This window comes from Melopsittacus undulatus, chromosome 15, assembly GCF_012275295.1.
Source record: "Melopsittacus undulatus isolate bMelUnd1 chromosome 15, bMelUnd1.mat.Z, whole genome shotgun sequence".
NCBI lineage: Eukaryota > Metazoa > Chordata > Aves > Psittaciformes > Psittaculidae > Melopsittacus > Melopsittacus undulatus.
Window position 1 is genome coordinate 4,396,098 of NC_047541.1, and position 23,070 is coordinate 4,419,167.

The window sequence follows — 23,070 nt, forward strand, 5'->3', positions numbered from 1 at the left end:
ATATGGGGCTTCCCCTCTGAAACAGGGTGCATGGGGCAAGTGAAAGCCTGATTTGGTGGCTGCAGTGAGAGATGAGGGGTGCTGGGTGCTGCTGAGGACCCCCCTCACCCTGCAGAAGCACAGGAGCAGGCAGCTGCCACCCGGCCCAATGAGCCCGCGCAGATGGTGGGAGATGAATGGTGCCATCTCCGTACTGTAGTGGCTCGGCTGTAATTTCTGGGAGACATTTATTAGAGGCATCCTTCCCTTTTTCGCGGACTGTGACTCCTCGGGCAGGGGGAATTGCGATGGGGAAGGTGGGAAGTGCAACCCGGTATTACCGATGAGTGCGGTGCCCAAACCCCCATCCATTCCTCTCCTCCAATTTTCTCCTCTGACAATTTATAGGTTAGTTTGATGCTTGAATAGCTGAGTCTCTCTAGTAATATGTATTCTCTGTAAGTATTCCCTGCTGTGGCATATCCTAAGAGAACTCCATCAAATAATTATCTTCCCTTTTATTTATTCACAGTCTTTTCACTCGATCTGCATCACGATAAAATATTCCAATGGTTCCCTCTTAGCACCGAGCCTTCCCCCGATTGTAAAGTGTATTTATGTACAGTATTAAATCCGCCCAGCACGGCTCTTTATCTCTGCACTCTTCCCCGTTGAATGCTACCACCGGGTGCTGGCTGCGGCCACCTCCTACCTTGACACCGGCATTCCTGGGGCTTGCCTGGAGCATGGGGTCTGCAGGTGGCCAAGGACAGGGCTGCAGGCTGGCACGGAGGGGTGGAGAAGGGCAGCCTCACCCGGAACCTTCTCACCTCCTCCCTGGTGCTTCCAGCCGGGATGCGGCTGCCTTGCCGAGCTGTCAGCACCAGGACGTGACTGCAGGATGGCCGAGTGCAATCAGAGCAGGGAAGAAACCAATAACCTCTGGTTTCCCCCCTCTGGAGCCAGTGAAGGAGCAGCGCTGCTCTTCTCCGAGGGATGGCCAGGGCTCCCTGCACCGGCCTCTCAAGGCTGCAGCCTGAATAAGGGCTTGTTGTCAGTGGGCAGCTTTGTAGGTATAAAGATGGGGTTAGAGGGGATGGAGTTAGACGGAACATGGACTTTGAGGGGTGGTTTCCCATGCTGCCTTGGAGGAGCTCTGAGCATGCATATTCTATTTCCTGTATGTCCCTTTAACCAGCCCCTGTGTGAGAGGGCAGAAGCAGTGGCTACCCCTACCCGAGATGTGCAGGCAGCATAGTGCCAATGCCACTCTGCAGGCTTGAGCTGTCCAAGGCTTTTCCAGGCTGACAGGGCTCACGTTTTGAAACTCCCACTCGTAGCAATGCCAGGGATCTCATTGACAGACAAGCTCCTGCGGGGCTCGGGGAGTCAAGGTGAGTTTAACTTTATTCCTAAGTTTGCTCCCGCTGCTATTCCCAGGCTTATGAGCACTTCTCAGCATCCTCTGCACTGCACTTCCAGCCTCATCTGACCACCGTGGGGCAAGCACAGCAGTTAATGTTAGTCATAGAGGGAACAGTGGTGACCATTCCTAATCATGGCTTTCAGGCCCCTTTTGCCTATGATCAGCCTGGCTGATAGGTGGAGAGGCCTGGAACAGGGGTTGCCCCCACAAGAGGGAGATGCCGGGGAGAGGACCCATCTTGGTAAGGATGATGGTGGCTGTGATGCTCCACTCACTTGGCTCCGGCATCTCCTCGGAGGGGCTCTCCCTCACATCGTGGGCAGAGAGGCGAGTTCCCTAGCAAGGGTTAACTGAGTGTGTAAAATTGATTGCGATTTTAGTAATTCAGTATAATCACAGTCTACCAGCAGGTTGCTTTTCCAGCAGGAGGGTTTGGAATTATTTTCTGGAGTTTGCAATATAGAACTTAAATTAAGCCTCAGAAGTCAGAGGAGCTCTGCTGCATCTCTAATGTGGTGCTAAATTCTCAGCAGCACATTCCCTGTATTAAAGCCTTTGCTAGCAATTAGGTTCATTAACTATCACAATACCTTATTTATTACTCGGCATGCCATATGGTTTCCCAGCTAAAGAATGGCACCCGTTCTAGCACAGACCATTTGGCATCATAAAAATGTTAACAAATAATGTTATGGCTCTCAAGGGCAAAAGGGCTCGCCGGGTTGCAGGTCTGAACGGCAGGAGAGAATATGAAAACATTTTTCTTCTATGGCAAAATAAAGAATTCCTCGAGACAGAAGTATTCAAAGAATATCACGCTTGCATCACGCAAATGGGAGTTTTATACATGCCCATAATGGTTCTGTCAATATTTGCAGCAGGCAGCGCGCTCACTCATCTCCTTTCCTTCCCCCCTTCTTCTCCCTCCCAGCATGGACCTTGTTGGAAGCTCAACAGTAAAGGACCCACCTTCTGTGTAAGCTTCATCTTTACCTCCTGACTGTTTCAGGGGTGTGATGGCCCCAACCTTCTGGTGTCTGCAGCTCTTGGGTGGCATTAATTGTCCTTTATTACCATCCAAACTTCATCCCTGCAGAACAGTTCTGGCCACAGCATTGGGATGCTCTGGGCTGCAGAGTGTGTATGCAGTGCTGATTCCCACACTGCAGAAGGACCTCTAAGGGGTGGAGGTGTCAGCAGAATGAGCAAATCTGAATGCCCAGTTAAGTGTTCTGACCCTGCAAAGGAAAGATCTTGGTCACACACTTCTTTAGTGGCCTTTGGGGGGTATCTAGAGCTGCAAGCAGCCCAGGCTGCGAGCACTGCGCCACGTACACTTGTGCTTGGTTCCTATTTCCAGCAGGATTAGGATTACCAGTGACAGGGGCAGTATTTCAGGTCACAGGGACTTGAATTGTCTCATCTTGAGCACCACGTGGCCAACACATAAGGAAAATGTATTTATTTCTGCCCTGTGACCGGATTCCCTCACACTCTCCGTGCTCAAAAAGTGACACTGAGAAAGTACAATTTAAATCAGAGTAGTGTGGAAGCCCAGATTAAACCAGACTTTCTGATCCTCTTGCAGTATCCCATCACAGCCTCCAAATTTCAGGAAATGGGGCAAAATGCATGGGTTTGAAGCAGGAGTAACTTCCTGGCCAATGCCTGCTCTGTGCCTATGTGAGGCGGATTCTTCCCTACCCTGCTTCAGGCTGGTTCCTGGCTTTGGCTTTCTGGCTTTGGGTTGGGTCTATGCAGCTGATCTGTCAGTGCTTACTGTGGGGCTGCCTGTGTCCTGCTGGATGTGCCCTTCCTGGGCAGGGATGAGGTGAGGAACGGCATCACTGCAGAACTCAGGGGCTTCAGAGCCAGCGAGGATGATTCCTCATCAGCTGAGCTGAGCTCTGGAGCTGAGCTGAGCTCTGGAGCAGTGCTGGGAAGGATTTCACCTGCAGTTGATGCAGCAGCACTCCACGGCTGAAATAAAGCCAGTGTTTAGGGAGCACATGCACCTTGTTCATCACTGAACCTTATGGCACATAGCACTGTATGCAAAGCCAGGCCTGGGGAATTAAAGTGCTCGACTGGAGGATGAGTGTAGCCAAAGATGGGGTCCCAGAGCTGGGTATGGTGCATGCTTGGGATGTGCATTGTTTCCAGCCTTGACAAAAACATCTGAAATCAGGCATTTCTCACCTGGAAAACTGTATTAAATAACTCCCCTTGCTCAGTGTCATCATACGGGTTCTGCTGATCAGCTGGCCAGGGGATAAACTTTCCTTTCCATATCCTGTTTCCACAACCACGAGTCATTCACATGCCCCTGATCTGCCACCAGGGTTGAGCTTCTCCCCCCCGGCGGTCACTTTGACATCCCCTGTCTGTGTCCTCAGTGTCCGTCTCTCAAGGCTGCAAATTCCTCTTCCATCTGGTATCTTGGTGCTGCTGCTGTGTAGTGCATCCTGTGTGCCACCCGTGTGCTGTTGGGGAGCATGGCTATTGAGCCAGGTGCCCCTGGGGAGGAAAGGTGCTGGCTGGTTTTGCCATCTTCCTTTTTCATGAGCTGTGGTTTATTTTCCCCCCCTTTGGATGCTCAAAGGGATGTTTCCAAAATGACCTTTCAAAAGGCTCCAGAGCTGAAATCCCCCAAAGCCACTTCACTTTGTGGTGCCAGGAGCAGGCTCCCTGCCCTCCCAGTCGATCCCTCTGCCCAGCACCAAGGACCTGCAGCAACCCAGTGGTGCTGGATCCATTTCTGCACTGTGAGTGGTGAATGTGAATGCTCTGGTGACCCTTCAAATAGTGGAGAGAAATGGTATTCTGGTTCATCTGCGGTGGGATTGGCATTTCCCAGCCTAAGGATGAGGTACCCTAAGCAGCAGAGGCACTGGGGGAGGTGTGTGCAGTGGGAAAAACTGGGCTGTGTTTCCAAAGGGACTTTGTACCCCAAGAGGAGTCGGGGGTATTGTGGACGCAGCCGCTGGCATCACAACCCTTGTGTCTCCCTGTTTGCATCCCGAGTGCCTGCGGGAGCACGTGTGAACCTCTGGCCCTGGGCAGATAGGCCTTATCCAGGAAGGGCTTTGCAGGAGTGTTTACTTTCATTCTTGGGAGGCCGATCGAGCCGTTCCAGCAGGGAATGTGGCCGGGCTGAGGGCGGACGGTGCCAAGCCCCATCCAGCATGAGCAAACTCCATGTGGTCCAAGGGCACCACAGCTCCTCCGTGCTCACCTCCCAGTGCTGACCCCACCACACAGCCAGGCTGCAGAGCCCGTGGGACCCGTGGTGATGAACGTGTCTGCTGGGACTGAGCTCGAAGGTGCTGATTACTCCAGACCTTCACAAGGGATTCATAAATACCCACTCTGAAAAGGGTGGTTTGGGAGCCATCCTGACGCACCAATGTTATCTGGGGTTTCAGTCACTTAGGAATCTGTGACCAGATAAGATACTGGGGGTTTATTGTGTCTTCTGGCAATTAAGAAAATAAAATCAGTTAATATCTAACCTTGAACCTAGGCTGTAGCGTTTGGCCTCACGCTTTGCTCTGACTCTCTCATACATGCTGGGGTTGTACAGTTTAGACGGCTGTTAGCAGTGATGGAAGAGATGAACAGGGATTTAATCTGAGACTAAAATACCTTCATTATGCAGCTCCATCATCTTAGAAATGAGATCTGTGATGTGTGATTCAGCCACTAGATTTTTTTTGTCCTGGTGCAAGGAAGGGAAGGAGGAGGAGCCCATTTTGGCAGAAGTTTCCCCAGCTGTGAATGTGTTTTGTATGAATATCTAATGCACAGATATGTTGGGAAGGGAAGGGGGGAAGGAAGGGCTTCCACAAGCGGGGGCTTTTGTTTGCACTGTCAGAAACAGGAGTGCATTTCTGTGTGCACCCACACACAGGCACATATATATATATGTATATATATGTATATAGTTTCCCTTTGGAAAAGGAACAGGTGACTCATGCAACTGGAAATGGGTCATGGAGCTTGTCCTTGCTGGAAAGGAAAGATGAAATCAGGGGTAAAGGTGCTCGCTTGGTGATTGGAATTCAGGATTTGGCTCTCTCCCTCCAGTGAATGGACTTGATTACCATGAAGGCATGGGAACTGGCTGCTTCCCATGTGATGGCTCATGCCACTTGTGGTCCTAAGTGACTTTGGGTTTTGAAACTCCAGAGTCACTCAGGGGCTCTTGGAAACTGTCCTGTTTCAAGGCAGGAAGAGGTTTCAGCAATAGGCTAATGACATTCATCAGAAAAGCACCAAGTGGGTGTTTAACTCACAGCTCTTGTTAGTGCCCAGACCTGGGCATCCTCCTGCTGCAGGAGGAAGGCCCTGGGTGGAGGTGCAGCCCTGCTCCCTGCTGTGGGAGGACCGGTCAGCACTGGGAATGTCTTCACACTGACACCGTCTCCTTTGCCAGCACTGAGTTAATCCTGCAGAGAACCAGCAGCCGGTTTAGGGGGATGGAGAGAAATCAGGCCACAAGTGGGGAACGCACCATGTCAGAGCATCCCCCATCTTGGTGGGCAAAGAGTCCCCAGTGCAGATCCTGCTCTGCTCAAAGGGCTTCATTCTGGGATGAACTTTACCGAGCCCACAGCCGCTGCCTCGGGGCTGTGTGGTTGGGGCTGACATTTAACACTACAGCACATCCTGCTCCTCGTCCCGTATCCTGCACATATTTGAGGCCGAGGGATGGGGGGAAGAGGAGAAATAATCACACAGTAAATTACACAAAGGAGACCCCCTCCTGCTCGTTAGGGCTTCAGAAGTCGCTGCCTCTGGCTGGGGCTCACTCGCATACGTACAAAGGGTAACGCTAAAAATAGGTGCTGTGCAAATGATTAGGTCAGAGCCTGCGAGAGGCAGACACTTATTTAATTACTGAGGCAGCAGCACATTGCTGGGGATGGGGGATACATAAACACGGAGCTCAGGCCCGGCTGTAAAGTTTGTGCTCCTTCGCTGAGTCACTGTGGCTAAATTCCCTTTTGTGTGGGGGATTTAGGGCAGGAATGCGGGAAGGCTGCCCCAGGCTGCGCCCTCCTGAGTCACAGCTCCACTCATCTGCCGGCCTCGCAGGCTCAGGGCCCTGAGCTGCTAATGAGCCCGTTGTCTCGGGGGCTGTGTGGCATCTATTGCCCACACAAAGCCGGGGGGATGGAGGGAGTGCTCCTGGGAATGCATTGGATCTGCTTTCACCCATGTTGTGTGCATCACAACCTGGCCCTTGGTGTCCAGGAGGGATGGAAGGATGCTACCCGCTCCTTTGATGTGATGGCATCGATGTGGTTGTGCCCAAGTTCAGTTGTCCCTGCTACAGCAGAAATGTACAGTCAGGAGCCACTGCACACGTGAGCAAAGTTGTAACTCGGAGCACTGTAAGGTTTTAGTGCCCCCCATTTACTGCTCAGATGCTGTATCCCTTAAAGGAGCCTGGCTTAAAGGGAGGATTTTTCCAGCTGGGAAGCACAGACTCACATGCAGCAGCACTGCTCAGGCCAGCAGAGATGTGCAGTGATGCAAGACCAGGTTGGACAGGGCTTGGAGCACCCTGTTCTAGTGGAAGGTGTCCCTGCCTCTGGCAGAGCTTTGGAACTAAATGAGCTTTAAGGTTGCTTCCAACCCAAACCATTCCACGATTCATGACTGCCAGGCTGCATGGGTGACGAGGTCGGTGATGCTGTTACCCTTGTTGCTGCTGCCATGCCTTTGTCGTGTGCTCCAGCACCAGCCAGACCCTATCCCTTGCCAAGCCAGGGCTGGTAGGTTGTAGGGAAGAGGCAGGCGCATGGGGCAGGGTGGACAATGGTTTCTGCAGTGCGCTAGTCCATGTGTGTCCAGCCTGCTCCGTCTCAGTTACTGGATTTACATGTTCACCTCTCCTGTGGCACTGGGAGAGCTCCTGCATGGGTCCCTTGGCTTTGGCTGCAGCTGTGCTCCTGCAGGTTCTCCTCTGGCATCAATTGCAGGAGAGCGCAAAGCCTGCGCCCGAACCAGCTGCATCCTCGCAGTGACTCTCAGGTTCCCTTTGTGCTGTGGGGGCACAATAAGGAGCCTGTTCCCTGCTCCTCCACTCCCCCGTGCTGCCACAATGCACCCGGGTCCGGTGTCCATGCGGCTCCCGGAGCAGATCAATGGGGTTTGCAGGAAGCTTAACGCGCCGTGGCCGCACGCTGTGCAGCCTTCCAGGGCTGTCCCTCCTCCCCCTGCCCATCAGCTTTCTGCCCTCGGACCGGGGCTTTGGAAGCAAACTCTGACACATTCAATCATCTTTTCATAAGCTGACAGCTCACCGTGTGTGAAAGGCAGGCATAAAGTGCAGGAGACTTCCAGGTCCGGTGTGCACGCGAGGGTTGGGATGCTGCGAGCTGTCAGTGTCTGGAGTGGTACCGAGAATCAGGGTTTAGGAGTCGTGGGCTGTTGACTGGGGTTCAAACTGATCTGATGTTGTGTGTGGTGCACGAATTCCTGCACTGGTATTTCAGGATTCAGCTCCAGTCCAGCAAGACTGGGAAACCTCCCAGTACACTGAAACAAAGCTAGGAACATGTAGGGTTGTGACACAGGAAAGTCACTGTGCTCTCGCCCTGTGCCCTCACAAGGCAACTCTGTGACAGAAGAGGTCCATGGGGAAGGGGGGGGGCAACTCGAGTTGGGGCCCACCAAGCTTGGGGACCTTCTTTCTGAAGCCATCTCCTGTGATGTTTATTTGTGGTCTGAGCATCCTGATCAAGGAATTTCCTTTCTTGTGATCCTGGAGGTGCTTCTGTTTTCTCCTTCTCCTTCTCTGTCTGGCACATCCTGAAGCTGCTTCTGTCTCTTGGAGTACTTATGGGTCATTGCTTTGTCCCATCCATGCTTTGCAGTTTTCCTTCCCTGTGTCTGCTGATCCTTGCCAGGCTGTTCTGTCGGGAAAGTGGATGTTGGCATCTCCCTGTCCCAGAGAAGGAAGTGTTGGGAGGGAGAAGGGAATGTGCAGGGATCTGTAGGCTTCCCAGGAAGGATGCCTTTGCTCTGCCTGGTCCTTGCAGGGAAGACCTTCCTGGGAAAGCATGGATGTTTCCCCAGTTTAATGCTGGAGGTTAATAATAATCGCACCAGGCAGCACATCATTGCCCCCGTATCTGGTTGAGAGATTTACAACTGAAACTCGTGGCGGAGGAAGAAATTGCCTCAATCACTTGGAGTAATGGCACATGGAGAGGCACTTGGGCGTGACTGCTATTTAACACGAGAGCCCAGCTTGGCTTCATTTAACGTGCCGGTTCCTTTCTAATAAACACGTTACACTACAAGGTGGGGATTAACATCAGAAAAGTAAATAAATTGGAAACTGATGGGGAGGGAGAGATGGAGGGAAATGGAAGGTGCTTGGGGGGGGTGATGTGGGATTAACTCCTGTGCCGGGGGGTGGGGAATGACCCTACAGGCTGTGGCTTCCCCAGCAACGTGTGGGCACCTCTGGGGGCTGCAGGTGCTGGGCAGCTCTGTGAGCATCTCCCATGCAGAGCAGGACTGGTGCCCGAGCCTGGGAGGTGGCAGCTCTTCCCTTCTCAGGGACACTGAGGCAAGCAGCTTTTGGCTTGTGAATGCACCCAGGTCAGTCTGCTGCAGAGCAGGGTGTGGGTGCCTTGGCTGAGGCTCTGCAGGGAGGAGTGGGGCATTGATGGGGAAAAGGGGGCTGAGAGTTGAGGTCACGGGCAAGAGTTTTTGGCTTTTCTTGGTTTACATGTATTATGATCAATGCCGTCTTCCCAGTGAGACATCTCTGTGTGCACATGGGTTTGGGGGGCACTGTGTGAGTTCTGGTAGAATCTGGACTTGAGCATGGGCAGAGCCAGCATGGGCTGGGCAGAGGGGTCATGGGGAAGAGCCTCATGGTGCTCTGGGGAGCTCAGAGGCTTCCAGAGCCGGCTGTGGTGCAATGGAAATGGAGGTGGGCAAGGGAGGAAAGCCCTGAGAGAAGGGGGATCCCTCTGGCTTTGGCTGCCACCTGTCACCAGCTCTGCTGTCTTGCTTCACCTCTCAAAGCAAAGCAGCCTCTGCTCTCCAGGGAGGTCTCCAAAGGCATCGGCACACAGTGAACCTGGCATGGGAATGCAGGTTCCCTGCTTGGGGCAGACACGCTGCCCGGTGCCACTGCAGGAATTCAGTCTCTTAACCAGCCCAGTAGTTTTTACTGTATGTGTTAGAGTAACACAAAGTGCCACGCACCAGTTGACAGGGAGGGCTGGGGGGTTAATTTTCAGGATGCTGCCTGGGAATTTAGCCGTGGGATTTCCATTATTGCTAATGGGACTCACGCAGCTTAATTTCATGCGAGCTACGCTAAAAAAACACCCCTATCCGCCTGCAAAATCCCAGCCCTGAAATGGAGCCTTTCAGAAGTAGGAGGAGGGTAAACAACCACCTGAACCGGTGCCTCGCTATTCCCCCCCCCTTCCCCTGTTGCTCAGAGTTAGAAGTCAGGGAGGGGGAGGAATTCGAGCAGTCTGGGGCAATTCCCAGCCCAAGAAGCGCTGCCTGAACGTGCACCGCATCCCTGCTCTTGCCAATTACACCAGCGAGTTATAACCCCCAAAATATAAGGGTAGCGGCTGCCTCCCCTAGAGCACACCACGAGCATCTAACAGCCCCAGCAGCGCCGCCTTCCGTGGTGGGGCTGCCGTTATTAGGCTGTTCTCGTTAAATGACTGCTATCATCTGCTCCCAAAGTACATTAAATCCCATTATAATTATAAACACACTTCCCCATAACGTTCTCCTTAGATTACATTTGCGCTGCTTTACCCCAAGGGGATCTTTGTACTAATACCGTCCGTAGTTGTTGTTTTAGCTGACGACGCCGGGCCCGGCGCTGGCTGCGTTGAGCCGTGGTGCTGCTGGGGAGGGAGGGAGGAAGAGGTCTGTGTCGCTGCAGCCCTAAAAGCGATGTGAGGGGGTTAAGTGCTTCAGTGCTCCCCCTGGCATGGGGCATTTGTTGGCAGCATGGTGTCGTGGCTGGCATTACCCTTCCCCTTGTTTTGCTGCCATTACCAGTCTTTGCTGGTGGACCTCTGCTGCCCGACATGGGGTGTGGGGACCTGTGGGAACCCTGCATCAGTGCGGGGTACATGTTTCATCTGGGCTGCATGTGCCTTGCTGGGGTGATGTGTGCCTGGCACAGGGCATCTCATGGTGTTTTGTGGATGCTGGCAGCGTGGCCAGCGTTCCCTCTCCCATTGTTTGCTCCCTTTGGGAGCTGCTATTGCCAATCTTTGCCCGTCTCTCACCCTGGGTGCTGGAACCCTGCACACGGGTGATGCTGCCGTGGGGTCCGCAGCGGCTCAGGCGCCCCTTTGGGGTGACTTGTGCTGAGCCGAGCCCGCACCGCGGCCACCGATGGGACCCGCTGGGGCTGTGCCCCAGCCCCGGGTGCGCGGCGGCGGCGCCGGCTCCCCCCGCGGCCGCTGTTGTGTGGCGTGGGGGGGCCCGGGGGCAGCCTCTCCGCTCCGCTCGGTGTCGGCGGCGGCTCCTCCATGTTGGCTGCCGGCAGCGCTGTCCAAGCGCCGGTGCCGCCCCGCAAGGTGCCGGTGTGCGGGGCGGGGCCGGGGGGGGGCGCCCGCACGCAGGACCGGGCGGCGGCGGCGGGGGGGGGGGGGGGGCGGCGGGGGGCGGGGGCCGCCTGACGTGGTGCCGGGGCGGCCCGGGGGCCGGCGCCGCCGTGATTTGCTGCGCGGCGCGGCGAGCGGCGGCGGCGGCGATGAGAGCGGGCAGTGCGAACTGCGGGAGCAGCCGGCGGCCGCCGTGAGTGCGGGACCCCCCCCCGCGCCCGCCGTGCACCTGATGGGGCTGCGCGGCCGGGACGGGACGGGATGGGACGGGATGGGACGGGAAGGGCTGGGCTGGGTGCGAACGGACGGGACCGGACGGGAGGCGGCGGAGTCCGCGAGCGGCAGCGGTGGGGACGCGGCTCCCCGAGCCCGGAGAGAAAGTTTGCGGCGAGCGGCCGGCGGCTGCGAGCTGACGGCCTCCCCTCCGCTCCCCTCCGCTCCCCTCCCCTCCGCTCCCCTCTCCCCCCGGTGCTCCTCTTGTCCCCCTTCCCTCCCGTCCCTCCCTCCCGCTCCTCTCCGCTCCTTTCCCCCTCCGCCTTTTGTTTCCGCAGATAGCCGGCACACAAAGCTGGTCCCGCATTCGGCCGCCGCCGAGGCACCCTGATGAGCGAGCCCCGGGCGCGCCATGGATGTGACTAAGATGGGCACGATCCAGCTGCAGAACCCCTGCCACCCCACCGGGCTGCTGCACAAAGCCAACCAGATGCGCCTGGCGGGGACGCTGTGCGACGTGGTCATCATGGTGGACAGCCAGGAGTTCCACGCGCACCGGACGGTGCTGGCCTGCACTAGCAAGATGTTCGAGATCCTCTTCCACCGCAACAGCCAGCACTACACCCTGGACTTCCTCTCGCCAAAGACGTTCCAGCAGATCCTGGAGTATGCCTACACCGCCACCCTGCAGGCCAAGGTCGAAGACTTGGACGACCTGCTCTACGCCGCTGAGATCCTGGAGATTGAGTACCTGGAGGAGCAGTGCCTGAAGATCCTGGAGACCATCCAGGCCTCCGAGGACAATGACACCGAGGGCGCCGCTGCTGATGGAGGCACCGCCACTGAGGAAGAGGAGGAGAGGAAATCGAGGTACATCAAGGGCCTCTTCATCTCTAAGCCTGCCAACGAAGAGAGCGGCTACGCTGGGGTGGCCGGCCAGAGCCTGCCAGTGGCCACATCAGAGCAGAGCCCCACTGCCTCGTCTTCCTTCGGCCCCCTCTCGGCCATGAGCCCCACCAAGGCGGCGGTGGACAGCCTGATGACCATTGGGCAGTCCCTGCTGCAGGGCACGCTGCCGCCCACCGGCCCCGAGGACTCACGTCCCGCAGCCTCCCGCCGCCCCCCCGGCCTCACCGAGGCCAAAACCGAAGCGATGCAGGTGGACGACACCTCCGGCCGTGACAGCCCCCGGGCGGCCGAGTCCGGTGCCTCTGGTGGGGAGAAGCCCGATGAGAAGGGCAAGGACGGGCCTGGCACCCCAACCCGTGGCAGCGTCATCACCAGTGCCCGTGAACTGCACTATGCCCGTGAGGAGGGCACCGAGCTGCCCCCCGAGCCCGGCCAGGGGCTGCCGATGGGGCCGGAGCCATCTGCTGCTGCCCAGGGCGAGAAGCCGCTGGGCATCTACTCTCTGCTGCCGAACCACAAGACTGAGCCGGTGCTCGGTGTGCCACCCGCCGTGGCATCTGCCCTGCACGTGCAGCCAGCCCTGGCTGTCTCTATGGACTTCAGTGCCTATGGGGGGCTGCTGCCCCAGGGCTTTATCCAGCGGGAGCTGTTCAGCAAGCTGGGGGAGCTGGCAGCCGGCATGAAGACAGAGAGCAGAGCCCTGGGTGAGCAGTGCAGTGTGTGCGGAGCAGAGCTGCCGGACAACGAGACCCTCGAGCAGCACCGGTGAGTGCCCAAGCCACGATGCTGCCTCTGTGCTGGGTGGGAGGGAGGGGGCTTGCTTTGGGGTTGGGTTTCTGGATGGGTATCGTGTGTGCCAGTGCAAAGTTCTTGCCATGTACTCAAAACCGTCCTCGCAGGGACAGATGTTGCAACTGTCCCACATCCAGCAGCTGTGCCAGAAGGTTCTTTCTAGCAAGCACTGGTCGGGAGGGCAGCCTGGACGGGGCTTTGCTGTAGGTGTTTCCCACTAGCATGAACCCCAGTGGTTTCCCTGGCCAGCATCTGCTAAATGGTTCATGTTTGCTGCCCTTTGAGTTCAGGGATCTGTGTGTGAAGGGATGCTGTGGGGTTGGGCAGTCCTCGCTCACCCACTACCGAGAGCCAATCCCTCCTGCGCCATCACCATTGCATCCGTGTGGGGCTGGGAGGGAAAGACTGGTGGGATCCCTGTGCCTGGCTGCAGCGGTGATGTTTGGGATGGCTGCGTGCAGCGCCCTGTTCCCTGCGGTTCCGTGCTGGTTGGCTCGGGGATGTTTGCACTTTGCACGAAGTAGTGTGTGGGTCAGGGTGGGGAGCGCAGTGGGTCCAGCACTGCAGGCACTGGTTCAGGGTTGAACCTCCGGTGGCTGTGGGTGTGATTTCAGGGCTCCCCTGCTTGCATTGGGGGGGTCTTTGTGCTCACCCACACCTCAGGACCTGCTGCGGGTGGGAGTGCAGTGGTGGCTGTCGGTGGCTTGTGAGTTCAGTGCTCTCCTGTTTGCTGCTTCCCGATCGCGGCAGCAGGGACCGAGCTCCTTCCCAGATTTGCCTGGGGAATGGAGCCACGTTGATCACAGCACCTAAATCGGCATCACTGGTCAGCCCCCTTGGTGTGGGCATGCTTCAGTGAGCACTGTGCAGTGCTGGCCCCAGCACGGCTGCAGCCCCGCAGCAGGACAGCAGTGTTCTGCCTGGAGAACGGCAGCACCGAGCGGTGCCAGAGCCGCTCGCAGCTTCCCCTTGCTCTGCACCCTGTTAGGTTTTTAATGAATCAACAGGTTCATTAGTCCGATGCCCATAACACGCTCCGGGGATGGCGGTGCTGCCGCAGGCTCGCTGCCTGCGTGCGGGGCAGGAGGCACTGGAGCTGTGTCGGGTGCCAGAGCAGCAGCTCCCCGCGTGTTCAGCCCATGATGTTTGCAGTGTGGGGCACAGCCGCTGAGCGCCGGCAGCATCGCTCCTCAGTCTGGAGCTGCCGTACACACCATGGGAGCAGCCCTGGCCCCTGTGGGTGCTCAGCTCCTTTCTGCTTTGTTCCCTCACCTCGCAAGCAGGGAGCCGGTGCTGGGGCCGGTTGGTGTGCCTGGAGCTGCCCCGGTGCAGCTCTTGGCCGTGCCGTGCGGTGATGCAGACCGAACGTCACTGGAGGAGAGCTGCAGTGAGGGCTCAGGGAGAATGTTAACGTGCCTTTCTGCCACATCTCACTTCCCTCTGAGCCGGAGAGCAGGGACTGACACAGCTGCAGGGGTCTGCTCCGAGGCAGGGTGGGCTGGAAGGATGGATCCTTCCCCACACACAAGGTTGGGAGATGGGGGGCACGGCCCAGGCTGTCCAGTGCAGCAGCCCCTGTGTCAGTGCCTCCTGAGCTTGGCTCGTTCTGACAAGTACGGCCAGGGCCACAGCTTATTTCTTGTTTACTCCTGATGGTTATCAGGAGGCTGGGTACGCGCTGTGCTCCCATGGGCTGACCCCAGCACCGCGCTGAGTGAAGCCTCGAAGGCAACTGCTTCAGCCAGAGCCTGGCTCCGCTCGCCCGTTCCTGCTGTCACAGATGAGCTGGTGCTGGCCAACTTTGCAGGGAGAGCCAAATCCTTTGAGCCATTTTTAAACTGCTCCGTAAGACCATCCATGTTGAAAGGCATTGAGCAACGGTGAGATGAGCTCACTGCCCCTGTCCTCCCCTCAAGTCTAAATCCAGGCAGTCTGTGTGCGGATGGGGTCTCATGTGGCTTTTTTATAGTGTTTGCTTTCTAGTACGTTGTGAAAATTACCATTTAGGGAGGATTTGTGGGATCCTATTGTGTTCCTGGAGCTGTTAAACAGCTTCTGAGCTGGACTGGGATCTGTAAGTCCCTGCTGGAGCGGTTCTGGTGGTGGCAGCAGCTGCACTGTGCTGGCTACAGGCGCCTGCTCACCCCAGTGCCTGGCGGTGAGGTGGTCTGGGGGAGCCTGTGTGCTGCACTGGGGCCCTGGCACCCCCTCCCTGGGCTGCCTGGTGGCAGGGGCAGGATGTGCTGGGGACACCACAGTGTCGCTCGTTGAGCAGTGGCTTTCGCTGACCTCCTTCTGCTGTGCATTCGCTGCTGTGGTTTTGCTCTGTGATGCTGAGGAGAGCACGAGGTGCCCAGAGCTGAGCTGTTCCCAGCTGCTGGGGGGGGACCATGCAGCACCATAGGATGCTCGCCTGCCTGGTGCTCTGCTCCCGTGTGCTGAGCCCCAGCAGGTGACAGGCAAAGTCCCCCCAAGCTGCTGCCACTCTCGGCACTGAGCTCAGTGAGTCAACGTGCACCGTGCCTGTTTACATCGTGCAGGCGAGCGTATACATATGGTGGGTCTGTTTGTTTACACACACACATGCCTAGATAAGGGTAAATATATATGTTTAGAGTCTTGGAGCCTTCTGAGTGCTGTTCCCTCTTCACTGGTATGGGAAGTGCACACATGAATGAGGGGAGCAGGGGGCTGAGCTGGCCTTTCACCAGCTTTGGCAAGCATGGGGGGTGCTCACCCCAGTGATGGAGGGGACCTGAGGGACATGGTCTGCCCCATCACCATGCAGGAGCACAGCTCCACAGCCACCCTTGGCTCGTGGCAGCATTGTCTGTCCCGTGGCACACCACATGGGTGAGTTGAGGGGGCCAAAGTGTGACCTTTTGGTGGCCAAGTGGCTGCAAGCCACGGCGCTGGCTCTCACTGGGGCTTTCAGGTCCCTGAATGCACTGAGTGCTGCATGGTCCCTGTTTCTTCCTCACCGAGCTTATGATTTTGAGTAATCGAGTGTATATTGAGTGGGCAACTCTTTAATTTTTTTAATAAAAGATTTCCTTTTAGGTTCAGCAAAGTTCAAACTTAATCTAATGTTAGCATCGATCGCTGCTTCTAATTGCAGGCAAAAAAGCCATAGTACAGCAGCCCTTTTTGGGCCTGTTTGTGTGAAGGGAAACCACCCGAGCTGTGGCGCGAGTGCCGCACTGAGCCCACAGTAATTTGTCATTGGGATGTCAAATACCTTAAAACTTTACAAAAGGCATGGTTTTATTTTTAATGTCAATAGGAAAGGATGGGGATGTGGTTCAGTTGGGTTCATTAGTGCATGCTGAGCATCCACAGCCCCATTATACAGAGGTGTCTACCCACTATGGTGATGAGCTTGCTGGCAGCCTTTGCCACATGTGTCTGGATGGAGATGCTCGGCTGGAAAATGAAAGTGCTTTGTGACCATGGTCCTGGTGGAGGCTGCAAATGCTCACTGTGGAGTGGTTTGGGCCAGGAGGTGCCTGTTCTCGCTCTTGGTTTTGGGTCTGAATTTTGCATTTTGAGGCTATATGGCTGAGCTATTGCTTAAAAGACAGTGCTAAGGGTAGGAGTGAGGGGGCTTTGCTCTTCCACCGTGGCTGCTGGCAGCCACAGCACCCCAAAATGCACATTTCTGTCCTCTTGTCCTGTTTCTGAAGTGCCAAGGAGCAACAGATCTATCCAGCTGCTACCAGCAGGACCAGGAGTTGATGTTCCCATTGGTCCAAAGTATTCCTGCTTGGGGAACCCACAGCTTCCCGTGGGATCCTGCAGTCTCCGTGGTGTGTAGCTGGTCAGTCTGCCATCCACACAGAGCTATACGTTAACACCAGAGCAAACCTGAAGTAGCCACATAGGAAAACATTCTGGCATTTGGCTCTTCCCTCACCAGCCTCGCTGCCTGGATTAGCTGAGCCTCATGCTCCTAATGCCATTAGGCACGTTGGCACTGCTCGGCGTGGCACAGTGAGAAACAGATGCAGTATACCATTAAGGCAATAAACGTGATAAATCGGATCCCAAGTGCTTTGTGAGATGTTATTAGTGTTCATTTTGGTCGCCTGGTACAGTAGTTGTTTTTTATTTTATTTTAAGCATTCGGCGATTTATGTCACATTGCGGCCGAAACTTGAAATAAGGAGGAAAAAGGATGGGGGGAGGGAGGGAAAACCCGAACCAGAGCCCCCCAAACTCTGCCCGTGATTACTTCCAGAGTCCGAGGATGACTTGGCAGCTCTTGTTTCTTGCTGATGGGCCTTATTAGCAGCACCTGGCATCATAAGGGGCTAATGGAAACCAGCGTTGCTGCTGCCTGGCCGCTGCCGCACGGCGCGGGGCGAGGAAGCTCTTATTAGCTTTATGGGCAGGGGGACGTGCCCCGCTCAGGAAATGAATGTTGCAGCTAAGGTCCGCGGCGCTGACCCCGAGCGTGTAACCTGTGAGCGCGGCCGAGACCCCGCTCAGGATGCTTGGGATTTCGGGGGCTCTCTGGTTCTTGTCATAGGCAGAGGGGGAATACAGCAGGCTATGGGCAGCCTTGAACTTTTGATTTATTCAGTGGGGGACTTAACCGTTTCCATACTTGGCTCCTGGTGCGGAGGGGGAAAAGCTCCCTTGGCTTCCGTGTTATTCCATCAATTATCCTGCATTGGTTTAGCTGTGTGTGTGATGCTCTTTAAAGCAAACCCCTGAGAGTCCCATCATAGAAAACATCAGTGTTATATGTTTTAGTTCTATTTCCCCTTGCCCAGTGATGACTTCTGTGTGTTCCTTCCTGCCAGCGATGCCTGGTGGTGTTCTGATGCCTTGTGGCTCACTGATGGCAGAGGGGCTTCCAGGGAAGGGGCAGTGGGGATGCTGCTGCTTCCTGGAGCCCAGGGCAGGCAGATCTGCACCAGCTGATCCCCATCGGCTGCAAGATGGGACCCTGATGCATAAAACCTGCCTGCCTGAGGGCTGTTTGCCTGGAGCATGCTCCTTGGCATTGCCTGCAGCAGGTCGATCAGCTTTGTGGAGCCTTTTCAGTTCTGGTTACAACTCACAGAGTGATGCTGGTTAAAAAGGTGCTCACTGGCTGCGCAGGGGGGACCCTCGGGGAGCCTGTGCTGGTTCAGGGGTGACGCTATTGGCTCTTCCTTTCCTTTCCCCATGGAAGCAGTGCGGAGCAGCCCGGGTAGTTCGTGATGGAGCATCCCTGCATCCTTCCCCACAGGGCTGGCTCTTTAGTTACACCGGTGCGTAAATCTGTTTTCCTTGCACGGAGTAAAATGATCTGCATTTTCCTTTTTGCTCACAATTAGCAGGATTTTTCTTTTACCCCCTCCCCCCCCCAGGCTTGACAGCTTCAAGAGAGGCTTTAAATGAGTAATTACTAAATATTTCCCGGCAGCCAAACACGGGGCCATGGCATCTCCTGTTGCAAAAGTGAAAAATATTTCTGTTTGCAGTTAATTTTAGTGGCAGGCAGATCATGTTAACTGGGTGTAATTGCTTCCAGATATGGCAGAGGGTTTTGTGTGTTGGGATGAAGGGTCTGGTAAGTGCTCACTTCCTGTGTAAATTAGCCTATTCCATTCATTCCTCCTCACCCGGCAGTCCTGGCTTGTGTCACTCTGCCTGCGAGGGGGTTTTTCCCCCTGCCCCGTGTTCAGTGCTTTATGGAGGGTTCAGCCCTTTGCTGGGCATTGCTCCCTCCTGCGCCATCACAGGCATCGGCAGGCGGCGGTTGATGGGAGATGCCAATGCAGGCAGCAGCATCCTCCACCTCCTGTTCGGCTTTGCCAGGCTGGGATTGTGCTGCAGCCTTGGTAGAGACCAGCAGCTGCAAAGCAGCCGTTCAATGGGTAGCAAGGAGGGTGGCACATAGGGAGATTCAGATGGGAGAGGTTGGTGTAGGATGAGGGATGCAGCAGGGTTCGTGCATCCCTTTGACCGAATGCAAACAAGGCAGGCGGATCTGTGTGTGGTTGTGCACCTTCTCATATGGTTTATGAGCTTCCAGTGCAGTCGTGACTCTACTGCCCAGGCTCGAGCTTGCTTGTCGAGACCTGCCTCGGGGTGTTGAGGAACACTGTGTGCCTATTTGTTCTGGATCATCTTTATCTAAGCCAAAACGTGCCCGGAACGCGTGGCGTGGGTTTGAGCACTGGTTTGTGCTCGCGGTGTTTTGGGTGCCATGGGGGGCAGCCGGTCCCTTTGCGAGGGCAGGATGTGCTGTTGGACCACATGCTGCAATGAGTGAAGGTGGATTCCTCTTTCTGCCTGGTCGCTGTGCAGCTGAAGGAGGGAGCTTTGCTGTATGTACCATTTGGGTTGAGGAGCGAGCCTTGCAGCCCAGGCACTTGTGCTGGCTAGGGGCCAGGGCCGCCTGTATCATTTTCGCTGTAGTGTTCTTAACTGATTTTAAGTAGATTATGGCTGGATACACTCCCCGCTGGGCTGGTGTAGTTTTCCACCGGCCTTTGCCGTGTCGTTGCTGTTTTATTGGCACGTTTTTAGCAAACAAGTCAGTGATATGCAATTGAGGAAATACCTCTCCACGTAGGCACGAGCTCTGTAAGGCGCACTGAGCCTCGCTAGAGCCACCCTCCATAAATCAGCGTTAAACACCCTGCTTTGTTGCTGGTGTCAGCGCGGGAGATGGGCTGGTTATCGGCGTGTATCAGCCGTGCTGATAACCCCGTGCTCTGTTGAGTGCTGTGCGAGGAGCGGCTGCCTTGCTGTACACCGTGTGCAAGGCATTGTGCCGGGGAGCACTGTTGGGTCCCAGCACGTGTAATGGGCTATGGCACTTGTGGTAGGTGCCAAGGAGAGGACTCTACATCCCCTCAACAAAACACACCTCTATCCCCCTGCAGCTGCAGCTTGCAGTGGGGAGGAGGAGGTCTGTTTTCACCTTGGTGACCTATAATGAAGGCAAACATCAACTGAGCGGAAAAGCAAAGAGAAACTCAAAACAACCCCACAAAACACCAGATCATTTCCATCATCTCATGCTCATGAGGTTGGGAAGAGCACAAAGGTGGGTGCAGGGTCCCTGCTGGCACTGCCACTGGCTTTCATGTGAGATAACCATGTGATGCCACCAGCTCCAAGCCAGTTTTCCTGCAGAAAGGCAATGGGAAGCCACCCACCAGGCTGTCGGCATCGTGCCCCTCAGCTGGCACAGCCGACCCTGGCATGGCAGATGTCCTCATGCCCAATGCTGGGGCTCTGCGAAGGCTACAAATGGTTTCCCATTGCTGAGGGCCTGTGTTGATTTTTAAGTGGAATTACTTAAAATGAGAGGCTTGTCTAAAGGCACAGTGCAGTTAACGTGTAGGGATCTAAAACAAACACATCACTTTCACCTGTCATTGAACTTTGATTCAGATTCACATCTGGGCGCCAGGTACTACACCAGTTACAACCCACATGCTGTTTGCAGCCCCATCACAACTGTTGAAAGTGCTTTTATCCTCTTGCTGCCAAGTTTGGGGACAGGGCTGAGCTTTGTGTGCTTTGCCCTTTGTCACCTTCCCTTGTTCTTTTCCCCACGCATTATTTATAGTAAATCATATTAAAAGGAGTGCTAGGGAGGAAGCGTGATTCATCCCCCTGAAACCAGTGCTGACATAAATCAAGGCAAAGAGCTTACTACAATTTTTATTATGGTATTTAGGAACAGGTTGCACTAATTCTGGCGTGCGCAGACCAAACGCATGAGACCTGCTACTCAGAAATGCCATTTTACCACAGCACATCAAAAAGTCCAACTAGACACATTCAGTGCTCTTGGAAGAGCACACACGTGGCAGCATGAGGATTTTGGGCCAGCTCATCCAGGTCAGTCTGTTGGCTTTGCTGGGACCTGCTGTGGTGCAGGAGCAGGGACAGCTGTGATTCAGGCATCCTCATTGCTGGGATACATTGTGGGTCTGGAGCAAGATGCTTGAGGGGGTCCAGAGAAGGGCCTCCTGCTGGGGGCACAGCAGCCAGGGGATGTGCAGTGGGGATGCTGGGTGCAGGCAGAGCCAGCAACCGGCTCACAAATGGTGTGAATTCGGGCTGGCTGCGTGTGAATTCACTTCACCGTCAGCGCGGCGCAGCCAGCACCGGTGATGGATCTTATCTCCGGCTGGGCACGGGCTGCGGTCGCAGCCTCTGCGCAACACACACAAACTGCCTTGGCGTGGGAGAGATAAGGCACAGGCTTTGTGCACCGCCTGAGCCTCGCCGGCCCCATCCACCCGTGCCGGCACCGGTGCACCATCCTGCTCACATCACACTGCGGTCATGGTGCCACAGCATTGCCAGCACCGGGGCAGGTCCTCCCTGCTGGTGGAACAAGGCAAGCCCGGTGCACCGCAGCGTGGGGTGGTCGGGGGGTGCATGTGGGGGCCCCTTTCTGTGCAGCGGTGCAGGGCTCTGAGCAGAAACCCCCGTACCTCCCGTGGGTGCTCTGCTGGTTTCACCACTACCGCAGTGATTTCCTCTTCTCTTTCTTCCTTCCCCCTGCTCATAGAAAACATTCCAAGTGCCAAGAGCAGGCGGGAGGGGAGGGCCCCTCTGCGAACAAGGTGCTGTAGTGTGCAATGCTCCCGCTTGGCTTGTATGTGGGTTACTTTGCATGGGCAGAGCCCTTCCTTCCGGCACGAATCTTCCTCGGGAGCATCTTGACTTAGGTGAAAACTTTACCTTGATAAAAAGCCCAAAGGATTTGTTGGTTTGCTTCCCTGTGTCCTCTTGCTCTCAGGGGGAGGGATGGGGAAGAACCATTCGGGCTTTCCCACACCTTCTGGTTCAATGCTGCACTGGCTGAAGGGCAGCACTTGGTTGGGGTTTTCTGGGGAGATTTGGGCTTTGCATTGCTAGGGGCTGCTGGTAACATCACGTGTAGGGCAGGGGCTGTGGGAAATGGGTGTTGTGGTGGGAACTGGGCCACCAGCAGCTCCCAGGGGCAGATTGCTCAGTCAGTGGCACCGGAGCAGGGCAATGCTGGGGCTGCCCATGCCCTGCCCTGGCCTTGGGAGCTGTGGAGCAGCACCAGGACCTCGAGATGCAGAGGCGATCGCTTGTATTGATTTCTGGCTTATCTGACCCTTTAGCTGGAGGCAGCTCTTCCCTCAACGTCTAACCAAACATAACTTAAAGCAGCCCAGGAATGTATATCATCCTCCTTCGCCTCATCAGGGCTGGCCAATGATTATTTAGCAGGGTGGGAGTTGCTGCGGGCTGCCCCGGAGCAGAGCGGGTGCAGTGGTGCATGTGGATGGTGGGTTGTGTGCCACCGGTGCAGGCATCGCTCTGCAAGAGCCAGGAGGATTGCTCCTGTTGGACCTTGCCATTGGGAGAGGGACTCATCCAGCATGTGAGTACGGAGGACTGTGGGTGCCTGTGTGCCAGAGCCTGTTTGCTCACTGCCCTGCAACGGGTGTGCACCGTGGACTGGGAACTGTTTCCTTTCCTTCTCTCCTGCTTTATTTGGTTGGGTGTTTGATGCCACCCACAAATACAGTTGGTGGTGGCTGATAAGGATCGCTGACCTAGGCAAGTGATGGGCACTTTCTGCCTGCTAAAGTTAAAGCAACCCACAACTCATTGTGTTTGTATGGCCGGGGTGGTGGTCTCTGGGGCTGGTTGGGCCCAGGCACCAGTCCTCAGCACTGCAGCTTCTTGTGTGGATGTGCCACAAGTAGGGTTTGCATCCTCAGTGTGCCTATGGATGAGTGTTTTTCAGTCCATGGGACTGAGCCCTTTGAGCTTTGGTGCGGGGCAGTGATTTTCCACCTGACCAAAAGGATGACATGTGTGTGCAAGCAGGATTTCTTGTGCAGAGTCATGCTTTGCCATAACCCACTGTGGGAAGGGGGATGCTCCTCATGGCGTTTCACCAGCATGTGCCGTCCACTGTCTCCTGCTGCTGCCAGTGGGGTTTGGGGGTTTCAGTTCCTCCTCGCTGGGTGTAACACACACAAACCCATCCTTGCACAGGCCTTTGTGCTGCGACAGCTCACGCGGAAACCACGTTTTCCGCATAAGTAAGCGGAGGGCGAGAGAAGCAACAGCAGTGACAAGGCCAGAGCCAGGCAGGGGCGAGCAGACAAAGAGTGGCCGGACACAGCCAGGCATCCCCGG

The 23,070-nt window shown here is 55.7% G+C and overlaps 1 protein-coding gene across 2 annotated transcripts in view; it reads left to right on the plus strand.

The window, feature by feature from the left end:
- The first annotated feature begins 11,106 nt into the window (after positions 1-11,106).
- ZBTB16 (zinc finger and BTB domain containing 16) overlaps positions 11,107-23,070 on the plus strand; it is a 52,228-nt gene continuing 40,264 nt past the window's right edge. The window contains exons 1-2 of one of the 2 annotated variants that reach the window (XM_034069571.1): positions 11,107-11,209; positions 11,572-12,903. In XM_034069571.1, the coding sequence (XP_033925462.1) occupies positions 11,642-12,903 (1,262 nt within the window). In that variant the 5' untranslated portion in view covers positions 11,107-11,209; positions 11,572-11,641. Of the gene's footprint in view, positions 11,210-11,571; positions 12,904-23,070 lie in introns of those variants that run through there. The other variant, XM_034069572.1, reaches the window with a different exon arrangement.